Consider the following 27,289-nt stretch of genomic DNA (forward strand, 5'->3'; position numbering starts at 1 on the left):
AAAGATCAAGATAAGGCCCAAGCTGGGTGGAAAGTTCACAGCTGGGGCAGTCCTAAGGGATTCCAGTGCCAGCACCTCTTCTGTCTCATTAACTCTACAGGCTCAAAAAAAGTATGTTGCCAAATAAATTTTTTACTAGTTTATTGAAATTAAAAAAGACTTATAAAACTGAAGATGAATGTTTGAGAGAACTTTACATAAAGCAACAAATTGCTAACAAACAGATTAGGCAGTCGATTGGAATTGGACATTTTGCAACCCTATAACACAGATGTGGATTCCTCAGTCTCCTCTTGACACGTACTTTGTAACCACCCCAAAAAGAATCCTATAAAAATTGCTTCAAAGCCCCTTTTGCATTGCAATAGTGCAGCAAACCACAAGTAAACAATTTCCTGTTAACCTGTTATTTCAAATATAGACTGAAAAGGCAACAGGCGTTTTGTGCAATTCCATTTTAACGAACTTTTAAGTTGAAATATCAAATCTACACAGTGCTGTCCCTTCACAGAAGGCAGGGAACTGCTGGTTCATCATGTGGGAAGGCGTCCCCGGCTCTGTAAGCTGTGAAAGTGTGCCTCCTTCAGGATCTGGTTGATGTGGAAGTAAGGACCTTGGCTTAGTGCAGACTGCTCATGGAAGGACTGAGAGGAGACAGGACTGGATCCCGCAATTATCGGGTTTAGGCTGGTTTCTGCACCGCACGCTCTGTCAGGGCTGTTGATGCTACTGCTACTACAGCTGCTGCTGCTGCTGCCGCTATCGCTGCTGGAGGACTGAGACAAAGAGAAGGTTAACAGCAAAATCACACAGTTCTCTCTCCTGTCCGTAATGAAACGCCTCAGGTAAGCAAACAATCCTTACAGCAAGTCCCTCCCTTCCAGATTTGCAGGCTCACGTTCAGCCTGATGGACTAACGTAAATCCACCAAGTGCTTTCTTGGCATTCACAGCTTCCGTTATTGCCAACACATGACAAGCGTCACCGAGCTGAAGGGAGGAGCAAGCCTTCACCCGGAGGGTCGCCGACCTCCAGCACACTGGATTTCAATCTCTCGGTTTTAGGCCCACCAGCTCTGCCCCCATGACCCACGTTAGCACTAGTGAAGTTTGCTGAATTCATCCGAGAATTGGAAAATAAAGAACATTCCTACTGAACTGCACGGGTCAGTAAAGGCAGGCAGGGCACAAGGAAAAGTTTATCACTTCTGTTCTAGCAGACATTTTAGGTAAGCACCATGCAAAGCATTTTCCTACAAGTCAAATCTTTCTAAAATGAGATCTGAAGCATCCAAAGCAACAGGCTGTTAAAATCAAATGCCACACAATACCCATTTTAAGTCTTTGAACACCTTGACATATATACATCTACTCTTCTCCCAGTTAAGTACTGGGACGGCAACATTAACTGGTAGTTTTTCATAACAATTTACTCAACACGACAGTGAAAGAGCAACAGGCATCGAAGACTTCCACATGCAGGAAAGAGAACTCAAGATTTAGCTCGCAGAGAGGACAGGGCTTATTTGCCAGCATTTAGGATAAACACATTTCATGGTAATGACTGGAAGAGCGTTAGCCATCATTTTCAGTGTTTCAAAGACATAAAACTGTTTGGTTTACCCCATTTTAAGGGCTGCTAATGAAAGGTTCCATTAGTTACAGCTGAAATATTTCATTACTGTGTGATATGCTGTTCAGGACAACACTACAAATATTTAGGTGCTTAAGAATCAGAGAACGGCTACTTTGCCATCCCATAAGAAGTTAATTCACAAAAGCAGCCAGCATAAGTGACAGCAGCTAAAAAAAAAAACCAAACCACCCCACGTTTTTGTTAAGTATTAAACCAAAACCACAGAAGTCAAAGCTTGGTGGCCACAGCAGAGGCAGACAAATTTAAAGACGTGCACAGTAATTTAACAGTCAGCACCGCATTCAGAAGGCCCCACTTTGGGGTAAATCCGAAGAATGGTGCAAACTGCACCCGACATATCTGTCAGTGAGCAGTGAGAAAGGCCCAGGAAGGCACTGTATGAGTATTTGAGGTGGACCACATCTCAATGCCAACTGGAAACCCCATGGCACTGATTCCACAATCGATAGTGACAATTCAACCACATAAAATTTCCTGGTTTTGCTAAGCACCAAAAATGCTTCAGTTCTGTTGTAGTACAGCAAGCAAGACAATGGCACCAAGGTTGCACCCGCACCGGCGTGTTAGGTTCAGCTAGCGAGGAGAAAACAACACCACACATGTGAAGTCGTTCTCGAGGAAGCAGCAGATGTAACTACATGAGCAACCGGCTCCTCTTCCTAACGCTAAAGAGGGAGAGAACACCAGAAGGACAGAGAGGAGCCACGAAATGGTGCTTGCTAGACCATCTCAGTTTGCATAGAAGCACAAAGATTGAAATGCAATGCTGTTACGCTGAACAAGTCACAGCAGCCTTGGAGAGAAACCCACCGCACAGGACACTTTGTTTCCTTTTAGTCTGTGTTCCTTATTGTTTTTCGTTACAGGCACCTTCTGAAAATCAAGGTAAAAATCGAAATGAGAATCTAGTATTACTTACTGCTAAAGTTTCACATCTTAACAAACATTTTAGAGCTGTTAGTAATGGTTATTTTATGCACGTCTAATTTTTTTAAAACCGAGATAGTGTCCTGGGACGTGCTTCCTACATCTAAGGCTGTTGACAGATCTGGTTTGTCAGACCCTCTTTATTTCCATTTCTCTAATGCAAAAATTCACTAGCACGTGAAGCCCGTTTATTGCCCAAATCACATCAAAGACCTACCATTTCCCCAGGCTGTGGTGCACATTCTGTTACGCATTTGGACTACAATTAGACAAAAAAAGAATCCTTAAAGTCATCATGTCAGCAATGACAGGCATCTACACAATGAAACAAAGTTTTAAGCAAAAGGGCAAAGGAAAGTAGCCCAACGAAAGTTTAGGAGTATTTAAGTATCAAAAGGGCATCTTCAAGGTTTACCCAACCCATCAGCCCCTCTTAACATCACACCGAGTAGCTATCGAAGTTTTAAATAATTTCCAAACAAATGTCCCAATAAATGTATTCATCTGCTGATCTGCGACGTGGCATCTCAATCACTCATGACAGGAACTTAAGAAACAGCCATTCAGACTCTGCTGTTCTCAAAAATCTTTCAAGATGGGTTTAACAGAAACGTTACCTGGGTTTAGCTAGAATTTAAGACCAGCTTGTCCTCAATAGTGCAATACTGTAGAGCAGCATAGCTGCAGTGCTAGACAAAAACTTTTGAGAAGCAACTGCTGCCATGCCTCAGCAATCTCCACCAGCACAACAGTGGTACCTCTAATCTCTAGGGAATCCTGTCATCGGTCAGAATAACAAAGAGGAACTACAAGAAATTAGGTTTTACAGAAGTTATTCAGGAAGGAAAAGAGTTACCCAGAACACTGCAGACTCCCTTCCTTCCCAGGGAAAATCAGAGCAAAGGGCTTTTCATTGGTGATTCCCCAGGCTGCAGAGCACAACTGCAGATTCTCCCAATTCCCGTGAGCGGCCGCTTGCAGTCGGCCCTCGGAGGATCCACTTCAATTCTGCCTGACTTGAGGCTGAATTTATAACCAAGTACCAGGGAAAACAACCCAGCAAGCCTCTTGGTAAATGGAGGAGAAGCTGAACAGGAAGTGAAATGTAGTGGCCAAAGCTCTGCTTTGCTAATGTTTAAGGTTGGCTGTAGTTCTAGTCTCGTGTTTTGGTCGTGTGCCTGCTCACGGACTGAACTGCAAAGCAGAAGTTTACTGTCGTCCTCAGGGTGGCTGTCACCCAGGAGTGTGGGTTTGTTCCACGAAGAGCAGGAATTGCACATCCTTAGAGCAATGTGCCAAGAAGCAGTGCTGACAGAGACTGAATAATCTCAGGTTCCCTCCTGTCAAAGTCGGAGTCAAGGCTGCTGTCTACCCTGGATGAAAGAGCAGTCTACTGGGAGAAAAGAGCCACATCCTTTTGCGTGGAATCCAGCTCACATCAGCAGTAAGATTCAAAGTGAGGGACTGAGGGGTAACATCCCAGAACAGCCCACATTTGAACTGCCACTAAGAAGAAAAAAAAAAAATAAAATCTCCCTTCATCTTACATGTATTGCTGTCAGCTCTGAAGAGTAAGACAAAAATATGGAAAGAGATCCTGACAAAAGCCAAGTCCAGTTTTAGTAACAGGGCTGCCTGATTTTCCTCATGAGGTTATGTCCTCATGTAAACCACACTCTGCAAGAGAAAAGCCAACTTGCAAGTGAAGGAAGGCAAAAGAAATCAGTACTTTAGCTAATGTTTCACAAAAAGCAGGTGTGCGTATGCCCGCAGATGAAAAGCAAGCCTCTTCTCATCGACTCTTTGAAGTTACAAATTTCTCCTACGCACAGACTTTCTCTCCCAGTTCAATACCCTAAAGCTAGTGAGGATTTTTAATCAGCCAGAGCTGTCTTTGCAAATGGCAAAGTATCAGGAAACTAAATAAAAGTATTACAAATGGCCAAGAATTTCAAAGTGACATGAATCGGAAGCACTTGTGCACTATAAGCACAAGAATTTCCCCATTTGGCACAGGAAGTCCTTAAAGAAACATTTGAGTAACACTGATTTAATCTCACGGCTTGAATTTCTGGGCATGCTCAATTCAGTGATCCTACATTACGAGAAAACAAGCACACACACACACACACACACACAAAAAAAAGCTCTATTCATCTGTAGATGACATTGTGAATTTTGTTCCCTCGAGAAAGAGAATGTTGATTTTTGTAAAACTGTGTCCAGCAGGCGCATTCCTCCACTTCAGCGTCAACGGTAAGAGATTCTCCTTGCCTGCACACCAGGGTTTAATGTGTTAAAAACATACTTTTACAACACAAGGGCATGCACGAAGCAGGGCTCTCAATGTTAGCCTCAGCCAGGGACCTCGGCAGCGATTCCGCCGGCAGCGGGGCAGGCAGGTCATGCCCATGCTGTTCGCTTGCAGGCACCCCAAACAAAACGGCCGTTAAGGACAGAGTTAAGGTGTGTGGCTACTACAAGACTACTTCCATTTCTGCATTTTAGCGGCTTTGCCCGGTCAAATGCCAAGTGTTTACATGACAAGCAAAAGTGCTTCTGCCACTCACCATTAAGGTTTTTCCTGATATTCTTAAATTTCATTACTCCTACTTCAATCCCTTGTTCCACACTAAATTCTTCCTCCTCCCGCCACAAAGCTCGTTTAGCCATTAACTACTCTACACAGGAAGAGGTGTTTAACCTGTTGGACAAGTGATTCAGTGTCAGATGGCAAGCAACTATTTACGGTTCTACCCGTTATACCCGAGAAACAAAAACAACTTCATCCCAGCAAGTCTTACTTCTGGCAAAACAGCAATACAGGAACCGGGAATATTTTTCATTACAGCAAATTCCTTCGTGATTAACATCTCAGCTGTTAAGAGGGTTTTCTGTACCATATCACTGACTATCGCAGCAGCTACGTGTAAAGGTGTACTGGTTAAGAGAGTCTCCCTCACAAAAGGAATGGTGGGATACAGAGCTTCGTATCATTTTAAACGTAATTATACATTTGAAGCCATTACCATACGTTGCTCAAAGCTACATAGCACAAAACATTTCCTGCAGTCAAAGTATAGTTAATAATTCAGGATAACTGCAATAGCTTGTAGTTACTCATTACGGCAAATCTTCGGAGAGGGCTGTACAAAAAAGCAGCAAGGATATTTCAAAAACCTTAAAAAAAATTCATTTCATTAACTTCCAGGGACACAAACCAGGAGGGAGCCTTTGCTCTGCACGCTCTTTTTCAGTAACGTTTTGCAACAGAACTGCATTGCTAATTAGAAATGCATACCGTGAATTTTCAGATGATTAATAAGGCAGCAATTCAGGAAATCTGGCAGCAGGTTGGAAACCAGCACTTTTTTTAAAAAGAAATCTCATAGCTAGCAAATTGCACTATCCTAGAACACCTGTCACGTGAGCAATGAGAAAGTAAGAGACAGTTTATCCCACGTCCAGCAAAAGATCGTGGTAAGTATGAGCAGAAACCCAACAGTTTGAGTTCAGCTGGTTTAGCTGTGAACGAGCAAGTCCTGTTTAAACTGCCGAGCTCTACCAGAGCATTTTTTAAACATCAGATAAGCACTACCGCTTGCAACAGGCACTTTGTGTATCGCACTAGCTGGAACGCTTTTTGACTTTCTACCACAAATCACGTTACTATAAGTAAATGCAAAACTGGAGGAGTAGATGGCCAGCAAAGCGACCACACGCGCTTGTAATCCACCCCAGTCATCTCCTCGGTTCTCGACACGCTACACCTCATTTCAGACAGCAAAACTAAAAGTGGCAGCAAATGCTTTTCTTGTATCTTCACTTGAGTGCTACACTCAGTATCTGAAATATATTAACAGAAATATTCAGGCCAAAGCTAACCAGGTTCACTGGAGAACATGCTGATTTCCAAACCACGTTTTACAGATTTCAACCTCTGAAGTACGTAGCAGAGAAAAGCCTCGTGACCTCGTACACAAAGTAAAATAAAGTGTTTTCAGTAACTACTCTCCATCAATAAAATTTCACAGAATATTACAACTGTTATTTAAATTCAGCATTAGAGGAAACTGAATTTGCCCAAGAAGGCTCTCACCTCAGTGTCCCAAGAGTCCTGAAGCACAGTATTCCTGGTACTACGTTTTGTCTGGGGAACGTGACCATCATCTTCATTGCCGTTCCTTCTCCTCTTCCTGAAGAAAGTTCAGGGAGAAAGGAGAAAAAAAAAATATTATCAGCTTACTAATATACCTTCTATTTTGTTCTCTAAAAGCAACTCCATAAAAAAAGCAGGAAAACTTGATAAATGAATGAAGGCTGTATCTAAACCTCCCATGTGCTCTGCACTTTCATATTCTCTTTTTAGCTGTTCCCTACAGAATAAGGAGAAAACCACCACGTTTCTCACAAAGTAGCCAGGCTGATGTTTTCATCTTGGTTTAAGGGACACAGACTCACACCTACCATTAAAACCAAGCCTCAGCATCTTTCTAAATAAACTCATTTGACAATTCTCAGCCTTGGAACTGGTCTCAGTACCCAGACACGTCTAAAAATAAGCCTGGGACTTTGAATAACATCTGACAGGCTGAGAAAAGCACCCGAAAGAGCAGCAGTGACCACACTTCCAATAAATACCCAATTACATTCATCTTGTTTACATGAGTCTGCAGTTAGCCCCTATGAGGACTTTCTTTAGTCTCTCCACTCTGACAGCATTTGAAGTCACATTCCTGAGCAACATTATTTTCCATGCAGAAGGGAAGTTTTGAGAGAAAACACCTCACAGAAGACAAAATCCTTCCCTGTTTCTGATGTATTTCCAATCCTCTTAAGACATCAACGCTGCTTCACAGCAGCTGATCAACAGCAGCAACCTAGAATTCCTGCAAACCAACATCTCCCAGTGTCCACGGAACTTTAATACTAATATCAAATTATTTTTCCCACCGTACAAACACCACAGGTCAACCAGGACCTCGGTGTACTGAGCACTATCCGAAATACAGGATGGAGCTGTTTTGGTGCCTAAAAATTAATACATACTCAAATGAGTCAAAACAGACTCAAGTGAGGTATTTATAACCGAATGTTTTCTTACAGACAAGCTTCTGCAGCAGACTCAGCTGCCAGTATTTGGTCCACGCCTACAGACCAAGAGCTGCCTCCCAGCTCTCCCATCCCTGGGATGCCCACAGCTCATCAGCTTCTCCCTCTCCTAGGACCACTCCTCTAAGCAAAGCCTTTCCCCCTCCACGCTCCACATGTGCGTTGCCCCCTCCTTTTCTTAACGCCTGCAGCCCACAAGCAAACTCAACACCTCCACCCCCCCACACCCTACCCTGCCGCCTCACAACGCCGGGCACTCACAGCCCAGCTCCTACGTGCTTCGCGGCCCCTCCTGTTTCTCCCCCACCCAGACAGGACCTACCTCCTCCCCTTCCCCAACAAGCCGAGCAATACCCCTCCAGCGCACCGCGAGGCCTCCCATACCCTCCGCACTCTCAACGCCCGTTTGATCTCCCGAACGCAGCCAACCGCCCCCTTCCCCCGCCGGCTACACCGTTAACGTTCCACCGCCGCCACACTCCCGGCCCCGGTTTAACCCCTTCCACAGATCAGGGGGCCGCTCCTCTCCTCTCCCCCCACCCCTCACCCTCGCAGCTCCTCTCTTCCGCGCACCCTCTCGCTCAAGCCGCCCCCTCCACCCGCTTGCCAGTCCGCCTCCCCAGGTCGCCACATACACGCCCCCCACACACCTCCGGTGCCCCAGGGGCTGTCCCCCAGAGGCCAAGCCCCTACCCCTCGCTCCAGGCCGTCCCCCGGCGGCCGAGCCCCTGCCCCTCGCCCCAGGCCCCCCGTCACGGACCAGCCACCTCCCCTCAGGCCGCGCTCCCCTCCCCCACCTCTGTCTCGCTCCCCGCTCGCTCGGCAGCGGCTGCCGGCAGCTCATGGCGGGCTGGGCTGAGCTCCCCGAGGCGGGACGGAGCAAGGCGAGAGGCTGCGGCCTAACCCGGCGCGGCCCCGCCGCCCACCGCTGAGCGGAGACGTCCCCCGCTCGGCTCCAACGGCCGCTTCCGGCGTCTCCGCCTCCTGCGCATGCGCCACCCCCTCCCCGGGCGGCCACGCCCCCCGTGCGTGCCTTGCGTGCGCCGGGGCGGGGCGGATGCGCATGCGCGCTGCTAACGGCTGAGGCCCCCAGCGCGGGGAGGGGGGGCGGCTGCGGCGTTGCCTGACGGAAAAGCGGCCCCGGGAGGGCGGTGCGGTGCTGCCATGGCCGCGGCGCCGCCGGGGCGGGAGCTGTGCCCGTACTGCCACCGGCCCTTCAAGCGGCTCCGCTCCCACCTCCCGCACTGCAAGGCCGCGCCGAGCCCAGCCCCCGGCAGCGCCCCGGGGCCAAGTTCAGGCCCAGGCCCGGGCCGCGGCCCGGTCGGCAGCAGCGCCCCAGGCCTAGGCCTGACCGCCGGGCTCTCCGCGCTCGGGAGCGGCTCGGGCGGGACCAGCCCCGCCGCCGGGCCCGGGGCAGGCAGCAGGCCACGGGCGGCAGCGGCCGGTAAGAGCAGCAAGCGGCCGCCCAGCCCCGGCGCAGCCCCGCGGGAGGAGGCGGCCCGGAAAGGGAAGAAGGCCGCGGCCGAGCCGGGTGGAGGGTCCGGCCCCGCTCTGCACCACCAGCCCGACGGAGACCGCGCAGAGCAGAAGGTGGAGCCCGAGGTGCAGGACATAGCCAGGTCCCTCGATTTGCTCCCCGAGGAGGTTAAAGAGATACCCAAAAAGCTGAGTAATGGGGTGAAAATAGTGATAGAGAAGCACCGCGCCAGGGTGATCAGGGAGAAGAGCGGTTCCAGCAGCAGGGACGCTCCAGCAGGAAGCCCCAGCACACACAGGTCGCCTGTGGAAGGGCCGGCTCCGGGCAGCGCTGCTGGCCACGCTGACACAGCCCAGCCTGACCCGCAGGAGGGAATCACTGTAGCAGAAACCCCAAACACAGAGACGCGCGGCCTTGGAGCTGTGGAGAATGCGTCTGCAAGCGCAAAGGGAGAAAAAGGCCGTAGTTTAAAGGCCACAGAAATACACGTGCTTCAAGATGCCCCTGAAGCTGGCTGCAGAAGTAGCCCCGGTGACCTCATTCAGCAGGAGGTAATAGACAAAAGCGTGACAGAAGAGAAGCAGATGTACCAAGAAGTTGGTGTGGAATATAAAGCCCCTCTTTCTGCTTTGCATACCAAGAGCCTCCATCTGTCAGTGATGGAGGGTTTCAGAGGTCACAGTGAAGGGACATCCAAAAATTACCTAACCAGCATACAAAAGCTTCAAGAGAGCAAGAAGCAGATGGCTGTAGCTCCCGAGCCCATCCTGAATGCGAGGAGGGACACCGAGCTGGCGTTGCACCAGCTCTCGCTCCACACCTCCAAAAGCCAACCCATCTGTCTATCCCAGGCCTCTGGCAGGAGCGTGGCCGTGGGTGCCACGGGCTTAGAGTGGTTTCCAGACTTCTATCCTAATTACGATGGGCTGAGTATTTTTCCAGGGAAGCCTTTCCAAGAAAATGTGCGGATCACAATGAAGACACCAAAAAGCAACCTCTCAAAGGGCCGGCAAGGTAACGTGAGAAGTCTCTGCTGCTGAGATTTACTGCACTGTCAGGGTAAACTGTCCGATGTGAGTGGGAGAGGAGGGGTAGGAAATGCTGAGCTGCTGGGCGCGTCTAGAAAGGATTCAGGGAGGTTAACTAGCCAACCCTCCAGCCTGCAGAACCAATGGTTTACATTTTTATTTAGGTTTGAGTCAGGCTTTTGCATGTTTGGGCTGGTGGAGCCAGCTCACTTTGTGGGGAAGATGATTCGTTCTTTCTTTCCGAGCAGTCAGTCCCAAGCCCAAGTCACTTGCAGCCGTGTTGGATAGCGGCTCTGTGCTCACCACCCAGCGCAGCGTTGCTCTCGCTATCCTACCTTTGACCACTCTGGCTTCTTCTTGCCCAGGTCCCCTCTCAGCACAGCCTCTGATGGATGTAAAGCTGGGGGAGCTGCCCGCGTGGCTGACCACCTGCGACTTTTCTCCCCCGCGGCTGCTTGGAGGAGTGCAGAAAGGTGAGGCTAAATTCCTGGCCATTGGAGCAGAATTCTCCCACTTACCTGATTTACTTGCTGCAGCCTGGGCTGAGCAGCCAGGCTGGATCTTTATAAAGAATAGACCCAACCATTTGGCTTTGGAAACCAATGAACTCCATAAAACCTGCATGTGATTTGACCCTTGCATTTCTGTTCCAACAGCCTGGAGCAGCTATTACGACAAGTACATCAACGTGAAGAGGGGTGGACCAGCTGGGATCTCCATGCTGCTGGCCGGATACTGCCTCCTCAGCTATGGCTGGAACTACCAGCACATTAGTAAGATTTCCTTCTTGGTATCTGTCTTATTTCAGGAATTCTCATTTTTTGCAGCAATTGGAAAGTCTGTTTGTCATTCATGTTAATTCAAGCTCTGAAATAATTTAAGTACATCCCAGTTAAGACTAATATCGGAGCTCAGAGAACAGTATGCTGACCTGGCTTAGGTAGAGGGAGGAATCTCGATAATAAAGGTGGTAATAACAATTGCTGATTCACAGCTTTTCCCTGGAGAGCACCAGGAACTGTCAGGAGCACTGTTAAACCCTGCACAAAGCAGAGGGAGGAAATGTTCCAACACTAAGCACTCATTCCCTGAATTTACTTATAAATGACAAGGGATTTACTGGTGCTTATGTAGTTTCCCCAGCAGGACTTGCTCGCATGCGCAGCTCTGCAGCACGTAAACCAAGAAGGCTGCAGTCAGTCTCCCCACCATGGCTGTCCCCGAGCGTAGCCCTGTGCTGACACTCTTCTGGTTTTCCCCTCCCATTTTTCTAGAGTGTCATCGCTGGCGTAAATACCACTGAAGAAGCTGGAACAGCGCCCAAGGAACAGTCACAAATATTTGGGAGCAGAAGTGCTTACAACCAGTGTCCCAACAGGGGTTCAAATCAGCAGAGGCCCATTTACCATCAGAGATGGTTCTTTAATTGCTGAGGGGGCTGCTTTTCACTTACCCTCCTGTAGGCAGGGGGTTGACACTGACAGTAACAGCCTGCGGTCGCTGCTCTGTGGTTCAGGCAGCGTTTAACGCTGAAAGTGTTCAAGTTGCCTCTCAGAGGTCTGTGTGCAGCAGAGCTCCTGGAGTCTGCAGAAGCCAAAATCTCTCATTTTGGGACCCCAGAAACAACAACTCCTTGACCTGGGCTGTTAATACAGACCAATCAACGTGTTATGTTGTAGTCAGAGTGTTTGGCAGGAAGGTTTGTGGAGCTTGTGGCAGGGTAAGCTTCACCCAGAACAACCATTCCCTTGAAGTTAGCGGAGTTAATGCCCAGCACAGCCCATCTTTGACTTACCCCTCTCCACAGCAAGTGTGATGGCAGGAGCAGGGTAATCCCTTCCACAAAGGGCCCCCAGCCCCCTCTTTGCTGTCAGCACAGCGCTGGTGGGACTGCCCAGGCTCTGCGGGAAGGATCTTTGCACAGGCATTAAAGCGGCAGCACTCAGACCGCAGCGCCCTATTTCTGGAGGAAGAAAATCCATTGGATTAACTGTTGTGCCCAAAGGGCAAAGCGATGCTGTCTCAGACAAACGAGGACAGTTAGAGCACTAGTTGTAGCCTGCCATCACCAAACATGTCTGGAAAAGGGTTGGTCACATTACAGGCATGAAGGGTGGAAAAAAAAAAAAAGCACCCAAGAAAAAAAAGTGTGAACTCTTTATTCAAAGAGAGTGCGGTAGTACTGTGTCAGAGGTGTTTCACCACAAACTCCCTCTCGCCAGCAATAAAAGCCTTTGTGAATTTTCCTTTCCTGCTTGGTACTGTGTGCTCAGACATGGTGCTTCTTGCCCCCCTTCATGGGGGATTTGCAGACCCACACCTCCTCTGCTCAGGACCGCAGCTCAAGGCGGTCCCGTGCCCCTTCAAACCCATGATTGCACAGTGACCACCCCCACTGCCCCCGTCCACCCACGTAGGAGGCAACGGGGAGCTGGGCAGGGTCCCATTTTAGTTGTGTTAGGGAAGCTGTGATTTCTCTGCTACTTGTGCAAAGAGCTGTGAGAGCTGGTGCTGAGCAGAACCAACTGGCTTTTCTAGTCCGGCAGCTGCCCTCGTGGCCGTCTGGCTGGCTCCATGTCACGCTTTATGGTGTCCTCTTTCCACAGCCAGTCACTCCAGTCACTTCCCCAGCAGGATTCCCACCTGAGTCTTCCCACTCTTACTGGTGTGGTGACCCTTCTGTCTGCACTGGGGGCACAGGGAGAGGTGTCAGTTTAGTGCTGCATCAAGGTCACATGTTCATTTTCCTGTCATTTCCCAGCAGTGGGGGCGAACGGAGCCGTGTCTTGGTCCAGCACAGCTCACACCTGCACCCCGAGACCCCCCCCAACTGCACCAAACCTCCCACCCAGAGGCACGCGAGGGGCTCGCTGCTCTCCGGGGCTGTTCCACTGCACACCAAGGGTTTATTTCCTTCACTTGCAGTCAGATTATTTCAACCCAAGGACAGCCTCAGACATCTCGAGCCAAGGGAGCTGTTTTGAGACACTGTACCCTCCCCTTCCAAGGCAAGGCCATTGCTCCCAGCCCCTCAGAAACACTCACCTTGAAGCAGATGCCTTGTTCAAGCTGGCTCTGTGGGCCCAAGGCACAGCTTTTAGGGTCCCACAAGTGCTGGGTGGTGTCGGTGACTGGTGGAGGGGGCTTCACGGGTGGCTCATCCCTGCAGCCGTTCTCCTTGCCAGCAGCCAGGTCCAGCTGGACCAGCCCCCAAGGACAACCAGCTCCCTGGGGGGGCAACACAGGGCAGGAGGGGGAGATGGCAGCTTCTGTCCCACAAAAGCTGGGGCAGAAGCAAGGGAAGCAAGAGCTGCTGGGCAGAGGCACAGAGCAAAAGGGTTTCAGCTCAAGAGGGAATGGCACAGGACCATCCCTGCCTCACCTTGGGTGGATCCGTGCTGCTCGGCATCAGCCCAGCCTTGAGGCTGGAAGGGGACACAGAGGACAGGCAGTTACTCCCTGGGACATGGCAAGGGCTACCCCCAGATCACCCCCCGTAGCTCCCTTGGCCTCAAGGAGCTGGTACAGGCATCCCCAGAGGGACTGGGGCTGTCCCCTGCCCACCTGCTGCAAACCCTGTGGTCCCCAGCTCAGGTTGGACACAGGGAGAGACCAGAAGGACCCAAAGCACCCTTGTCCTTGACCCAGACACTTCAAGGGCCACAGCCACCCCCGCAGCCTTGGGGAGGGGCCCCGTCCATCCCCCGAGCTCCCCCGCAGCCTGCCCCCTACATACTGCATGAATTTACACTTGGGTCCTTCCGGGCAGAAGCCGACGAGGTAGTTGGTACACATCACCCTCCGCGTGTGCTGGTACTTGCACAGGGGACCTGCCATGCAGAGGAGAGGTGCCCATTTGTGGGGACATGGCACCCCATGCCCTGCCCCGCAGGGATTTCGGGAGCTCAGCTTTCCCCAGCAGCCCCCTTCCCTTCAGCTCTACGGGGGCCTTTGCTGCCCCAAGCCCAAAGCCCCACCGAGCTCCCAGTGCCACCCCCAGGCAGTCCCCAGACTGTGCTTCACCCCACTGTGGCTTGGTCACCTCAGAGGTGGCAGCAGGGGCCCCTCATCACCAGTGGGTAGGGAACACAGAATCATCTTGGCTGGAAAAGCCCCTGAAGCTCCTCCAGTCCCACCATGAACCTCACCCTGACCGTTCCCAGCTCCACCAGATCCCTCAGCACTGGGTCAACCCGACTCTTCAACCCCTCCAGGGATGGGGACTCCCCCCCCCTGCCCTGGGCAGCCCATTCCAACGCCCAACAACCCCTTCTGCAAAGAAATCCTTCCTAAGAGCCAGTCAGCACTGCCACAGGAGAGTGGGCAGCCCCTGCTCACCCCGGCAGCTCACCATTCCAGCAGAAACCGCGGTCGTACCAGGGGCAGCCCACGGGGCTGGAGGTGGCATCAGCGTGTGGGAAGGGACAATCCTTGTTGCTGCACTCACCTGTGGGAGCAAAGGGTGGGACATGTGGGACAACGCTCACTCAGACGCAGTAGAAATCACTCAAGGATGGGCTGGGAGGAACCATGGTGCCCCAGGAGCACCCAGACTTGCCCTGGGGCACAGTGGCCCTGGGTGGGTGCCAGCAGCGTTTCTTCCCACAGACAGGAGGTGGCATCAGGCACTTGCCTGAGGCCAGACCCGAGGGACACAGGTGCTGGGGTGGGAGAGGCTCACTGCGGTCCCCAGCCCCGTCCCACACCTACCAAGCTTGGCATGGAAATAGCACTCGGGCACCTTGGTCGCGTCGTACTCGTGCAGGAAGTCACACCCATCGCCCTTCTTGCAGAGCCCGCGCAGCCAGTGCTTGCACACCACTGTTTTCTCCCCGCCGGCGTGCGGGAAGGGGCACAGCACGCCTGCCCACGGCACACACCCACCATCGTGGCCTGCCCGTGCCCCCTGGCCCCCGCCATCACAGCCCCTGCCTGCACCCAGGAACCTCCCGCCCCAGCACCCCAGCTCCTTGGCTTGGGACATGCCAGCAGGAGCTTTCTGAGCTGTGGAGGAGATTTGGGGCACCCAGTGGGTGTGTGGGGCTCGGTGCCCCAGGACCTGTCAAGGTCTGGTTGCCCCGGAGGTGCTCAAGCCCTCCCCGGTGCAGAGGGGTAGGAGCGCTCATTCAAAGGGCTGGGGGGGACGATGGGCTCTGGGCAGTGTTAGAATCACAGGCCAAACCTGCCAACCCACTGGCCACAGAGCAATCCGCTGTGGATGTGGGCTGGTCACGGAATGGAGAGGGGCCTGTCCAGCTCCCTGGTGTCCCCAGGATCTTGCAGGGGACATCCCTGTCCCCAGCACTCACCCTTGGTGCACAGCCCTCAGTGGAAGAACTCACAGGCAGCCGCCCCCAGCTCTGCAGGGGAAAGCAGGGCAGGGAGAGCTTCACCCCCCGGCCCCGGTGCCACCAATAGCAAGAGCTTCTCAGCCTCCCCCAAAGCTGTGCCAGATGCACCCCCAAAGGAGCGATGCCTGGAGCCAGCCCGGCTGCAGGCAGGAGCCCTGGGGAAGAGGCAGGACCAGGGGCACCCAGGCGTTGTGAGGGGTGCAGTGAGAGCCAGGACTACCCCAACACCTCCTGCACCCCTGTTACCCTCCAAGGATGCCACAGGACCCTGTCCCCAACTTACCATCCATACCCGGGAAGGGCAGGGGCCGAGCTCCCCACTGCTGCTCCACGTCAGCCTCCAGATCAAACCTGATCTTCTCCACACCAGCCACCAGCTCCTGCATCCCCCCTGCTCTGCCAAGAGGCACCCCCAGCCCCGCGCAGGCAGGGCGGGCGGCAGCAAAGGGGCTGGCAGTGGGGCTGCCCGAGGAAAGCCCAGCTCTCCCGAGGGAGCACCACGCTCTGCAGATCACTGCAGCCAACCTGGGCCCCAGCGAATCCTCCTCCTCCTCCCTAAGCCAGAGTAAAATGAGCCCAGGCAGCAGCCCGGAGAGCTCCATTTAGAGAGAGAAGCAGCCCACATCTGATCTCAATTTGCAGCCGTGATCGCCTGGTGCTGCAGCCCAGCTGCAGGGAGCTCAGCCCCAGGCCCCCATCGCATCCCCCCCCACCCCGCCGTCATTGCCTCTCCGCACCAACATCTGCTTTTTCCTCCAGCCCCGGCTCTGGGGCAGCGCGGCTGCCCCCCATCTCCCCAGGAGCATCGGGGGCTGTCGGGGCTGGCTGTGAGCTGGGTTCAAGCCCCCTCCCACGGGGGCTGCTGCCTTAAACTGAACCAAATGTGGCCTAGGTGCTGTAACTAAACGCTCAGATAGCAAGGGACGGATCCTGCGTGGGTTTTGTTGGGCTCTGAGTGCTCTGAGCACCAGCCCCAGCCCCTCTCTCCAGCGTCTGGTACCCGGCAGGACAAACCCATGTCCCCGGGGTCATGGTGGGGACGGCCAGGTCACACTTTGCACCCTGAGGAGAAGCTCCTTTGGTCCCCGCTGCCGGGCCGGGGGCTCACACGCATGCCAGGCCGCAGTGGCACGTGCCAGGCACGACCACGGTGCCACGCTGCACCCAGAAAAAGACAACGCAGCCCCCAGGTTTAACCTAACGCTCCGTCCCTCCGCCATCACGTGGCTCCCGCAGCCACGCTTGTCCCCGGCACACGCCCGCAGCGACGTGGCCTGACGCATCGGGGACGGAGACCTGCTCCCATTCTGTCACTAGTGATAAAGGCACTGGACCAGTGCTGCCCGCTTGCCGGAGCGCTGCCTGCGGGTGCTGTGCACCGACCCAGCACCGAGCCGGGTGCCCCGTGCTGTGCGGATGGAGGGTTTTGGGGAGGCTGTGGGCACAGCCCCGCTCCGCAGCAAGCGCTGGCCACGCTGCTGGCGCCACACTACTAGCCCCACTAGCCCAGGACCTGTTGTGCTGGCCCCGTGCTCACTTGCTTGTGGTGTGCCAGGGCCACTGTCCCGTCCCGTCGAGCGGGGCCATGTCCTGTGCGTGCTCAGTGAGCCGGCACCGCTTTCTGCCCCATCGGCTCGTGGCAGCGCGGTGCTGCCGAGCGGGAGGCTGGAGATGACAGGCGTCACAAAGATCACAACTGCCAAGTGATGGTCACGTGTCACCCCAGGGCCTGTCCCCTCCCCATGAGGTCCTGGGGAGCGAGGGGGTCCCAGGAGGGGGTGCAACCCCCAATGCCCTGCCCCGCTGCTTTGTGTCAGAGTGCCCTTAAGGGACAAGAGGAGCCAGAATCCCCCCGCAGCAGCCTGGTGACCTCGCAGGAGGCAGGGACCAGGACGATGGGCGCAGGGGATGCTGGCATGGGGCGGGGGGGGCCTGCGCTGCGGTGGCTGAGGCAGAGGCTGCCCGGTGAGCTCAGAGCCACCCGCTGCAGCTGCTGTTGTTCTCCCCAGGGCGGACAATAGCCCAATGTCTCATGCCATGGGGCGTTGCATCGGGCCTGGCGCATGCACAGGACCCCATTGTGTCCCCACTGCGGCACAGCACTTGCCTGCTCCCACCAGCTTCACCAGGGGAGATCCCTCCGGGAGGACAGGGGCACCCAGCCCCTCCTAGGAGATGATGGAGGGGCCAAATCCTTTCGTCCCCCTCCATCAGCGGTGAGGAGAGCCTGGCCGGTGCTTTCCACCCACCCGGGGAAAGGCTCTGAGGCTGCTCCCAGCACTTCACCCCATCACAGCCCAGCTCCACACGTGGGACTGGGGAGGGAAGGCAGCCCCGGCGCTGTTGGATGGGAACAACTTGCCCCACTCCCCATGCCACGGCAGCCCCACGGGGCTGGGAGCACCCAGGGCAACCCCACCGCTGGCCCCCAGCCTGTGGGAGCGGGCACAGCCAGTCCTGACCCCCCCCATCACCCTCCCCTCCTCCCTGGCTGGCAGCGAGCGGGGCTGTGGGTTGCAGAGTGGCGTCTTGGCAGAGCCGTCCCTTGGCAGGAGCCGGCCTGGCCGGAGGGTCCCAGCCCGGAGCCAGATCCGGCCGGTGGGAGCTCGCCCGCTTCCTCCCGCCACAGGCGGCCCCGCACGACGGGCAGATAAAGCAGGGCCACTGCAGGTGCCGAAACGCCAGCCAAGGGACCGGCCGCTGGGCAGGACTCCAGCCAGGGAAGGTGGAGGCAGCAGGACAGGGTCTGGGGATGGTGGCAGCACAGAGAAAACCGGTCCCCACTTGCGCAGTGGGGTGCCAGCACACGTGTCCCCCCCACGTGTCTCATCCCCCAGGAACTCAGGCCGCTGCTCTCACTACCATTTCCTTTTATTCTTTGCATTTGTACATACACGGTATAAAACCCTCCTCTTCCACCCACCTGCACCGGGCCAGCGTCGGCACTGCCCAGCCAGACTGGGCCCCACGCCGGTGGCCGCCCGGCACGCGGGACACTGGGGCTCGCCCTGGCTCACGGGGGGGTTCCAGGTGTTCCTCCCATGGGGGACAGACCCACGCTCCCCTCGGCATCCCCGGGAGCAGCCGCCTGGAGGGCTGGCCAGGGGGCATCCCCCCAACCCCCGGGCTGTTTGGAGGGTTGAGTGCCTGGGATGGATCCATCCATCCACCCATCTGAGGGATGGGGAGTGAGCCCCCACCATGGCACGGGGCTGGAGGCTCTTGGTCTGCAGAAAGTCCCCAAAAAACCCAGGGAGCTGGAGCTGCCCACGGTCCCAGGCCTCCTCTGAGCTCCAGAGCCAAGTCCTTCCTCATGGGAAATCTCCCCTCCGTTAAAACCAAAAGCGAGAGTAAAGAAAGTTAAGTACAAATCAGAGGGCAGTAAAAACCGTACGGCGGAAAAAAATATATATATTACTAAAGGGGCTAAAACTTCAAAGCCTCGTCTTGTTTGATCCTATATTGCTTTACATGGACAAGGGGGAAAACAAAGAAAAGAGCTAATATCCAAAGTCCAACAGAAAGAACCAAAATCGAGTCTGCTTTCCCCTCCCGGGATGTGCTGGAGCTCTCCGAGGGCCAAGAGGCGTCGGGGCTGCCCCCGGCCCCGGGAGCAGAGCGTTGTCCTGCCGCGGCACGTCCCCGGCGGACGGGGAGAGGGAACGAGTGAGGAGTTGAGTCTTCCCTGGTGCCACCCGTTGCAGCACCGGGGTGTTCGGCCCCGTGTCCAAGCAACCACAAATGAGAACCAGACCCCTTGGCTCAGCCGCCCGCCTTTTATACTCTGATCTCGTCGTCGTCTTCGTCGGCGAATGAGAACTCCTTGTCGGGGCGTTTTGGGGGGCCCCCCCGCTGGCTCGGTGGCCCGGGGACGGGGCTGCGCTCCACCGGTCCCGAGGTGCAGCTGGATGCTGAACTGCTGTCTCTGGGGCAGTGGCTGCTGGCGCCACGGGACGGGCTCTGGCTTGGCGGGGCCGCTGCCGGGGAACCGGGCAGGGCAGCATCCTCCTCCTCCTCCTCATGGCTTTCCTCCGCCTCGGGGTCTTCATCCTGCTCCCACTGCTCCTTATCCATGATGCTCAGGACGTCCCCGAGCATGGAGGGCCCCAGGTCGATGTGGAAGGACATGATGGACTCGGCGTGCTTCATGCCCGCCCCACTCTTGGCCACCACGACGGGCAGCTCCGTGATGTCCCCGAAGTCGCGCTCGTCCAAGCCGGGGCTCAGTGGCCCGGCGGCCGCCCCGTTCGGGCGCTGCTGCTCTTCAGGACTCACCTCCTCGGGCAGCTTCTTGACGGGGCTGGAGGAGAGACTCTTGGGCAGCTGCCCCGCGCTCCTGTCCACCTCCTTCTCGTTGAGCTGGGGCAGGGAGACGGCGTTCTTCACAAAGAGCGCCGAGTCCCGCAGCGAACCCAGCATGTCCCGCCGGTCACCTCGCGTCACCGACTGCGAACGTTTGCTGCTGCGGAAACGCCGGGAGAGCAGGCTGGGTTTGGAGGCGCCCGGCTCCTCTCCCACCTCCGGCCCCGGCTCCCCAGCCTTGCTGGTGAGGAAGGAGGTGTCCCCGAAGGCGTCCCCCGCCCGCCCCACGTGCATGGTGTGGCGGAAGTCGCCCAGCGGCGCACTGATCATCTCGGCCGTCAGGTCGGCCCGCGAACGCCGCTTGGAGTGGGCAGAGTTGGAGACGAGTTGCTTGAGGATCGGCATCGCCGCCGCTGCGCCGGGGCGGCCGAGACGGAGCCGCACGTCCCACCACGGAACTGGCCGGTTGCTCCCACCTGGTGCTCTGCGGCCGCGCTCCCACCGGCGTCACCGACGGGTCACTCCTAAGGGACAGGGGAGAGGGACATGGTCAGGCTTCGAGGACATGGATGGGCACAGCCCCGCCAGGCTGCAAAACATGACCTCGTGGCCACCAGCCACTCCGCTCCCCCAGCAATAACCTCCACACAGACACCCCCGAGCTCCCCACACCCTCTAAACGTGCAGGTCCCAGACCCTGGTCACAGATCAGACGTGCAGAAAGAATCACAAGACAAAGCCCTGGGCACGGGAGGTGTCACAGGATGGTCCCCAACCCCGTGCCCCACATGAACAGGCACAAGGAGGGACACGAGGCACCGCGGGCACCCGCCATCCCCTCCCCACGCAGCCCCAGCCCGCTGGCGCGGGGCACGGCAGCGCTCGAGTCTCTGGGAGCCGCACGGCGAGAAGATGCCTGGGATTTTTTTTTTTTTTTTTTTTTTTTTTAATTGGAAGAAAGCAGGGAGGAGCAGACGCCAGGAGGAATTGGAAACAGACGGCAGGAAGTGTGCGAGGAGGGCGTAGAGCCCCCGGGAGGCACCGCCAGCCCAGCGGCGTGCCGGGGGGAGCTGGGACGGGGACAGGCAGGCACCCGCGGGTACCCCTTCACCTTGGCAGGAGGATGATGTGGGGGTGCAGCCTTGCTGCTGCCCATGAGCACCCCAAAGCCCTCCATGCTGCTCTTCACCACCCGTGGCCGTGCCCACCCTTCCTGGCCACCTCACTGTCACGGCTGTGACTCAGGGGTGGCAGCCAGTGGCCAAGACGACGAGGGCCATGGCTGACCGGGATGTGGAGAGGCACATTCCTCCTTCCCATGGCCACCTCGGTGCCACCAGCCGACCTGTCCAGCCCCATGCCTGTGGCCACGCAGGAGGGGGACAAGGACAGCCACCACGTCACTGCATCCCGCGCTTCCCCTGGCGCCAGGCAGCCCCAGGTGGTCCCGGGAGAGGCTGCCGGGGAGGAAGGGCTCGTGGCCGCCCGCTTCCTCCCTTCGGGCACCACCGGCGACACCGCGGCCCCGTCACACGCACGGGGAAGCGACCGACGTCTCTCCTCCGAGTGATCCTCGGGGTGGGGGGGCCACATTCCCCCCCCGCCCCCCCATTGCCCACCCAGCTCCAGAGTACAGCTAAATGGCTCCGCAGCGTCAGCCGGCAGCGAGCCCCGGCCCCACAGCCCACGGGCAGGCGTGGCAGCACGGTCCCAGCTCCGCCGGCCACCGCAGAGTCTGCCCCACAGCTCCCAGCACAGCTGGGGAGGGCTCCCCCCCCCCATCCCTTCCCAAACCTGCCCCGCGACGCCCGTCCGTCCCCCGCCGCAGCAGCGGGGCCTCAGGCAGGATGGACTCTGACCCCACGGCGGTGCAAAGTCCCGGTGCCCAGCCCTCCCACACGCAGCTTCCCCACAGGGCCAGCCAGGCCCCACGGCACAGCGCTGGCCACGCCGCTCCCCGTCCATCCCCGCGCCAAGGCGGCAGCCTGAGCCCTTCTGCAGAGCCCCGGGGATGTGATGGCATGGGGAGGGGGGGGGCTCTGACCAGGGGAGCCCCCAGTTTATCCCCAGACAACTGGGGAAAAGAGACGGAGCAGCCGTGCCACCTTCTCCGCACCCTCAAACCAGGAGCTGGGTGGATTTTCCCCCCCTCGCCAGGATCTCCCGCACGCCCAGCCGAGCGCGTGTGCATGGCACAGACATTTTCCCTTCTCAGGGTCTCCGCTCAGGCCGGCATTCCTCCAACCTTTGGTTTTACATAAAACAAACACTCCCGGCGAGCTCCCCAGCTGGGCCAGGCAACCGTGCTGCTGATTTAGGCCATCTGGGGACTGTCCCTCCCTTGTATTTAGATTTCGGGGCCAAGTTCAGCATTTGTGAGATACTTCGCAAGCCTCGGCAAAGGGGCCACCGGGAGGTTGGAGCGTTACCGGCGCGTTGCCGCAGCCTCCCCGGCCAGCAGCTCTCCATCACCGTCACAGCCTCCAAAACAAGCCGCCGCGTCCCTCCCCTCGACGCTCCTGCCCACGAAGCCTTTTTGTAGCGGCCAAAATCTCCCCCATCCCTCAACGCTTCGCTCCCAGCTTGCCCCGAGAGGCGACGGCAACGCGGCAGGACGCTGCTGCCCGCACAGCCCGGCTGCCGGCCCCGTCCTGCCCAGGAGGGAGCGGGACACAGAGCCCTTTTCTCCTCCTCTTGCTCAGGGGAGAGGAGAGCGGATCCTGTGACATTCCCACTGCCGGCACTTTGACAAAGAAAAGCAGGCCAGGGCGGCTTCACCACCGCCTCGCCAGCTACCTACCAGGGAAAGCTGCTCTGTAACCCGAGAGACTTTGCAGGCAGGCAGGCTGGCAGGGAGCGCTGCCCGGCCTGGGGCAGCGAGCCCAGAGCACGGCCAAGTCCCAGCAGGGCGTTGGGAAAAGGGGAGGGGACGGGACCTGCGGAGGACAAGAGGGATAAAGTGTACCGACGGACCACGCGCCACTTCCCGCTTGCCCTCTCAGCCCTTTGGGACCACAAGCTCTGAGGAGCGGGAGCCTCAGGTCCCCAGGGACACTATGTCCCCGACGAATGGAGCCTCAGGTCCCCGGGGACACGATTTCCCCCGCGAATGGGTGTCTGCTCACAGGACAAGCGGGGTCCCACAGCCAGCGTGGGGGGGTGGGACAGCCCTGGCTACCCAGCCAGGGAGACCGCGTGCCCTGATGGTGTGGGTGACCCCCCCCACCCTCCCCATCTCAGCCTGCTCAGCACCAATCACCCACAGGGACCAGAGGGACGAGGGGCTTAAAGAAAGAGGCTGCTGAATGGGTGCACCCAGGGAAAAACGCCGAGTCCAGCCGCGCTCCCACGCATCCTGCCCCAGCTCATCCCGTTGATGGGCTGGAAAAGCCAAACCTGCAGACGGGGAAAAGCATCCCGGCCGGCCTGGCCGGCTCCAAACGAGCCTCCCCGGCTTTGCTGTGCGGAGCACCCCAGGCTGTGCCCTCCAGCCCCGAGATCAGAGGATGCTCTCCCCACCCTGCCAGGCGCTGGGGCAGGGTCTGTGCTGGACCGGTTGGGTCCCCCCCCAATGCCGCCCAGGGCCAGGGAGAACCCGGGAGGACGCACCGGCTGCTCAGCCCCACTTTTCTGATGTACTACCCCTCGGGAATTCGGCTCAGGAGGCCCTTTGATGTCACTGCCTGGCAGACAGATGCCGGAGACAGGGCACGGGTCACACCCTGCCACCGCCAGCCCCGGGAGGGGACCAGCCCTGCTGTCACACCCTCGCGTCGGGCTCCCCGGCGAGTCTTCCCAGGGCCTGGGGGCAGACGGTCCTGTTGGTGCGGGGCAGCCCAGGCACCCCGGTGACAGGTCTGGTCCTGTCCCCGGCACCGGGACGCCGCTGCGGTTCAGCCGTGGGACGCGTGGAGCAGCCCCGGTAACGCCTTTGGAAGCGGAAAGGCAGCCGGCGGCCAGTATCGGAGCCAAGGCCAGCGAGACGGCTCACCGGGGTGGGAGGTGAAGCCCGGCTCTGGCGGGGGTTACCGGCACACAGCAAGGCGGGGAACTCACCGCCCCGGTGCCGAAAGCAGAGCTGTGCTCCCCGAGGGACTGCCAACGACCGGGAGCCAGAGTTCAGCGAGGAACTATTGGCAGGACACGCCAGAACACGCACAGGACCATAAATCCTCCTGCTCCAGGGCCATGAACCAGCCCGTGGCTCACCGGGGCGAGGAGGGGACATTTCCGGGGGGAGAGGTTATCTCCTGGCTGGCCCCAGCTCTGTCTCTCACAACAACAGGGGCTGGCCGGGGTCCGACAGGATACTGGGGCTAAACAGCCCTCCCGACCTCCGCCGGGCTCCAAATTCCTGTGGTTTCGCTGGGGTGGACGGGAAGTAAACAGGCAGCCTTCCCACGGCTTGGCCACGCCAGCCTACCTGCCGGCGGGACCCAGCACCCCCCAGCCAGCCAGCTCAGGGTTTTTTTGGGGGGGGGGGCCCCCGCGACCGCGCCGGCTGTTTGCGCTCACGACAAAACCTGGGGAACAAAGGGAGAGACCGCCACGGTCAGCACAACGCTGCCGGCAGCGGGGCTGCCTGCGGGCAGCGGCGGTGGGGGGCTGCGGAGGAGCCCCACTGCTGGGTCACCCCGCGGCACAGAGTCCGGCGGGTGGCCCCGGTGACGGGGATTCAGGCTGGACTTGCTCTTTCCCCGCCACCCCGTCCGCCACGACCCCAACCCACCGAAACTCCTCCGGGCTGGATTCGCTCCACGGTCGCTGAGGGAGCCGTGTCCAAACTAGACTTGTTTACTCTGCACCCAACGGGGGAGAAAACCCCGTCCCGGGGCGCGGAGACTCGCGCTCCCTTCGGCCCCTCGCTCCGTGCCTCAGTTTCCCCCCACACCCCCAAAACTGCTGCCGGGCCCCCGTCCCTTTAGAACACCCCGATCTATACATTCCACACACGGAAACATCTATACTCAGCGCTGCTACCGCCGGGGTCAAACCAGGGCGGCCAGGGCTGAGGCCAGCTCCCCGCGAGCAGTCGCGGCCCACTAGCCCCAGGAGGGGGTTTGGTAGCCAACCCCATGTGCAGGCTTAGGGAAGCTGGGGCACCCATGGGAGCCGGCGTGTGGTCCCCAGGGGGGCTGAGTAATGTGGGAGGGCAATCTGGGGGGCCCCTCATTCCCTGTCCCCCCCCCCGGGGATGAGCTGGAGGGGGATTTTGGGTGGCTCTGACTCAGCACCCGCCTGCGCCCAGCCCCGGCCGGCCCGGGGGTGCTGCTGGACCCGCTCCAGCGCGGGGAGGATCAGCCTTTCCGAGAAGGGCCGCGGGCAGCCACCGCCCCGGCTGCGGCCACCGACGGCTCCGGGCACCCCCGAACCCCCCCGTCAGGTTCCACCGAACGCGGGGTGGGGGGGGAGCCACGGGCGAGCGACGGTCACTCGCCAAGCGCCGGGGCGGGGTGAGCCGGGCCGGTGCCCCGCGCTGGGCAAACCCGGCTCCGCATCCTGTTAACCCCTTCGCCCACCCGCGCCTGGCCCCCCGGCAACCGGACAGGGGGGAAGGGGGGGTCACCGCCTCCCCCAGCCCGTTACCGGAGCGGGGCGCAGCGGGGGGGGCTTGGGGTAGCCCCGGGGACCGCGCCCGCCGCCGGACAATAGCCGAGCCGTGGCCCGGCTGCCCCCCCCCACCGTGCCGAGCCGGGCCGGGCTGAGCCGAGCCCCAGCGTAGCCCAGACCCCCCCCCCGTTACCTGCGCGCCCGGGCGCCGCCGCCGGTCCATGGCCGAGCCGAGCCGAGCCGGAGGGAAACTGCCCCCCCCTCCGCCCTCCCCGTCCCCCCCCCCGCCGCCGCGGCGACCATGATGTCATCGCCCCGCCCGGGCCAATGGCGCGGCCACACGTCACGGGGCAGCCCCACACCCTCCATTCAAACCCGAGTGGGGCGGGGGGGGAGGTAACCCTTGTCCCAGGCGGGGCCCCGCCCGTGGGGGGTGTCCCCCGAGTGGGGTCACGAGTGGGGGCCCCGACCACCCCTGGGTGGGGTGCAGAGATCCGCGGGAATGTGGGGGGGTCCCGAGTGGGCGTCTTTTCCCTCGAGGGGGTCCCGGGTGGGGCCCCCAACCCCTCCTGGGTGGGGCGCAGAGATGCGCGGGAGTGTGGGGGGTTCCCGACTGGGGGCCTCTCCCCTCGGGGGGGTCCCGAGTGGGGTCCCCGACCCCTCCTGGGTGGGGTGCAGGGATCCGTGGCCGTGGGGGTTGTGGATGTTCCTTCTCTCGGGAAAGGTTCCCAGTGGGGTCAGGGCAGAGAGATCCTGGGGGGCAGGATCCAAGTGGGATCCCCAGGGGCAGAGCAAGGGGCTGGCTGCACCCCTGGCAGACAGGCCAGGGTCGAGGAGGTGGGGGGGTGACTGACTCTAATTAATTAAAAGAAATTAAGAGCTCAACTGAGCTGGCAAGAGGAGGCGGGTTCAGCCCCACTCGTGACCGTGACACCCACTGCAGCATCTCCCACTGCCCCCCCCAGCTCTCTGTCCCCAGCCAGCCCCACTGCTGCTCGGTTAGAGGGTCCATGACCAGGCCATCGTGGCCACCCCAGCCCCCCGGCACTGGCCATGTGCCGACAGGGAGAGTGCAGGGCTGCACAGCGGTGCTCCGGGGGATTAAGGTGAGACCTTTGTGGGAGAAAAGGGGCAGAAGAGACCACGAGATTATCCCGAATCTGCCTAATTCAGCGTGTCTCGCATATTCCGGAGCGCCTGGTGTCGCTGTGGAAGGAGCCAGGCTGGGGCATCGGGGGGGTGGCAAGTGGGGTCGGGGGGTGCCCCAGCTGCATGACCCCAGGGACTCGCATGCTGGGACATGAAGCTGTGGGGGACCGAAGGTTTCTCACGTCACTGGTGCAAGGAGCTGCGGCCAGCCCTGGCCTCGGCGACACCAACCAGGGGGCCAGGTGTGTTGGCTCAGCTTGGGGCAGACGCTTCCCTCCGTGGGAAGGGCAGGAGGCCGCCAGTGGCACAACCACGGAGCAGCCGTTCCCGCGGGCAGCGAGGCCAGCGCCTGGCACTGCGGAGATGCCAGCGTTGGCACGGTGGAGAGACTCCGCCGGGCTGAGCACCGTGGCCAAACCGCCCAGGGCACGGCCTCTGCCCACAGCCCTGGTGTCCGGCACCACCCCGCCTCCGTTCGTGCCCACAATCTGCTTCCCAGGCCGTGCCGCTCCCTCAGCTCACGCCAGCACCATTTTCATAGCTGCTTTGTTTGGGAAAATTTATTTTCCTTGCTTTCCATATGGGGAAACTGAGGCAGGAGGCAAAGCCCCGCACCCATGGTTGAGCAGGGGTCCCCTGGGAGCCACTGCTGGATGCAGCAGTGGTTTGCCGGTGGGTGAGGAAGAGGAGGAGGGTTTGCCAGAGCCCCCACCAGCAGCTCTACCCACTCGCGTGTT

General features: G+C 58.2%; 4 protein-coding genes across 11 annotated transcripts; 1 reads left to right on the top strand and 3 right to left on the bottom strand.

Moving 5' to 3' along the window:
• Positions 1 to 123: 123 nt before the first annotated feature.
• On the bottom strand, positions 124 to 8,684 carry VCF1 (VCP nuclear cofactor family member 1). Of its 4 annotated transcripts, XM_074847766.1 has the most exons (5): positions 8,493 to 8,684; positions 6,683 to 6,779; positions 2,801 to 2,842; positions 2,467 to 2,529; positions 124 to 776 (listed from the first exon to the last, which is right to left on the bottom strand). In XM_074847766.1, the coding sequence occupies exons 1-5, from the start codon at positions 8,537 to 8,539 to the stop codon at positions 534 to 536; spliced, it is 492 nt and encodes a 163-aa protein (XP_074703867.1). In that variant the 5' UTR covers positions 8,540 to 8,684; the 3' UTR covers positions 124 to 533. The 4 variants fall into 4 exon arrangements, with proteins under 4 accessions (XP_074703867.1, XP_074703868.1, XP_074703869.1 ...); XM_074847767.1 differs by lacking the exon at positions 2,801 to 2,842; XM_074847768.1 differs by lacking the exon at positions 2,467 to 2,529.
• Positions 8,685 to 8,792: 108 nt separating this feature from the next.
• On the top strand, positions 8,793 to 12,447 carry MTNAP1 (mitochondrial nucleoid associated protein 1). 2 transcript variants are annotated; one of them, XM_074847387.1, is made up of 4 exons: positions 8,793 to 10,186; positions 10,566 to 10,673; positions 10,857 to 10,973; positions 11,475 to 12,447. In XM_074847387.1, the coding sequence occupies exons 1-4, from the start codon at positions 8,860 to 8,862 to the stop codon at positions 11,501 to 11,503; spliced, it is 1,581 nt and encodes a 526-aa protein (XP_074703488.1). In that variant the 5' UTR covers positions 8,793 to 8,859; the 3' UTR covers positions 11,504 to 12,447. The 2 variants fall into 2 exon arrangements, with proteins under 2 accessions (XP_074703488.1, XP_074703487.1); XM_074847386.1 differs by lacking the exon at positions 11,475 to 12,447 and having other exon boundaries at positions 10,857 to 11,178.
• A 148-nt stretch (positions 12,448 to 12,595) lies between these two features.
• On the bottom strand, positions 12,596 to 15,937 carry CPSF4L (cleavage and polyadenylation specific factor 4 like). Its single transcript, XM_074847389.1, is given in 8 exon segments — positions 12,596 to 12,888; positions 13,246 to 13,428; positions 13,583 to 13,625; positions 13,937 to 14,030; positions 14,552 to 14,647; positions 14,911 to 15,063; positions 15,510 to 15,560; positions 15,835 to 15,937. Coding segments are annotated over 8 exon segments (792 nt in total). The 3' UTR covers positions 12,596 to 12,819.
• A 2,469-nt stretch (positions 15,938 to 18,406) lies between these two features.
• CDC42EP4 (CDC42 effector protein 4) lies at positions 18,407 to 25,655 on the bottom strand. 4 transcript variants are annotated; one of them, XM_074847539.1, is made up of 2 exons: positions 25,597 to 25,655; positions 18,407 to 20,377 (listed from the first exon to the last, which is right to left on the bottom strand). In XM_074847539.1, the coding sequence occupies exon 2, from the start codon at positions 20,256 to 20,258 to the stop codon at positions 19,329 to 19,331; it is 930 nt and encodes a 309-aa protein (XP_074703640.1). In that variant the 5' UTR covers positions 20,259 to 20,377; positions 25,597 to 25,655; the 3' UTR covers positions 18,407 to 19,328. The 4 variants fall into 4 exon arrangements, with proteins under 4 accessions (XP_074703640.1, XP_074703641.1, XP_074703643.1 ...); XM_074847540.1 differs by lacking the exon at positions 25,597 to 25,655 and adding an exon at positions 22,654 to 22,674; XM_074847542.1 differs by lacking the exon at positions 25,597 to 25,655 and adding an exon at positions 22,283 to 22,302.
• Positions 25,656 to 27,289: the final 1,634 nt, after the last annotated feature.

This window comes from Strix aluco, chromosome 21 (assembly GCF_031877795.1).
Source record: "Strix aluco isolate bStrAlu1 chromosome 21, bStrAlu1.hap1, whole genome shotgun sequence".
In the NCBI taxonomy this organism is placed as follows: domain Eukaryota; kingdom Metazoa; phylum Chordata; class Aves; order Strigiformes; family Strigidae; genus Strix; species Strix aluco.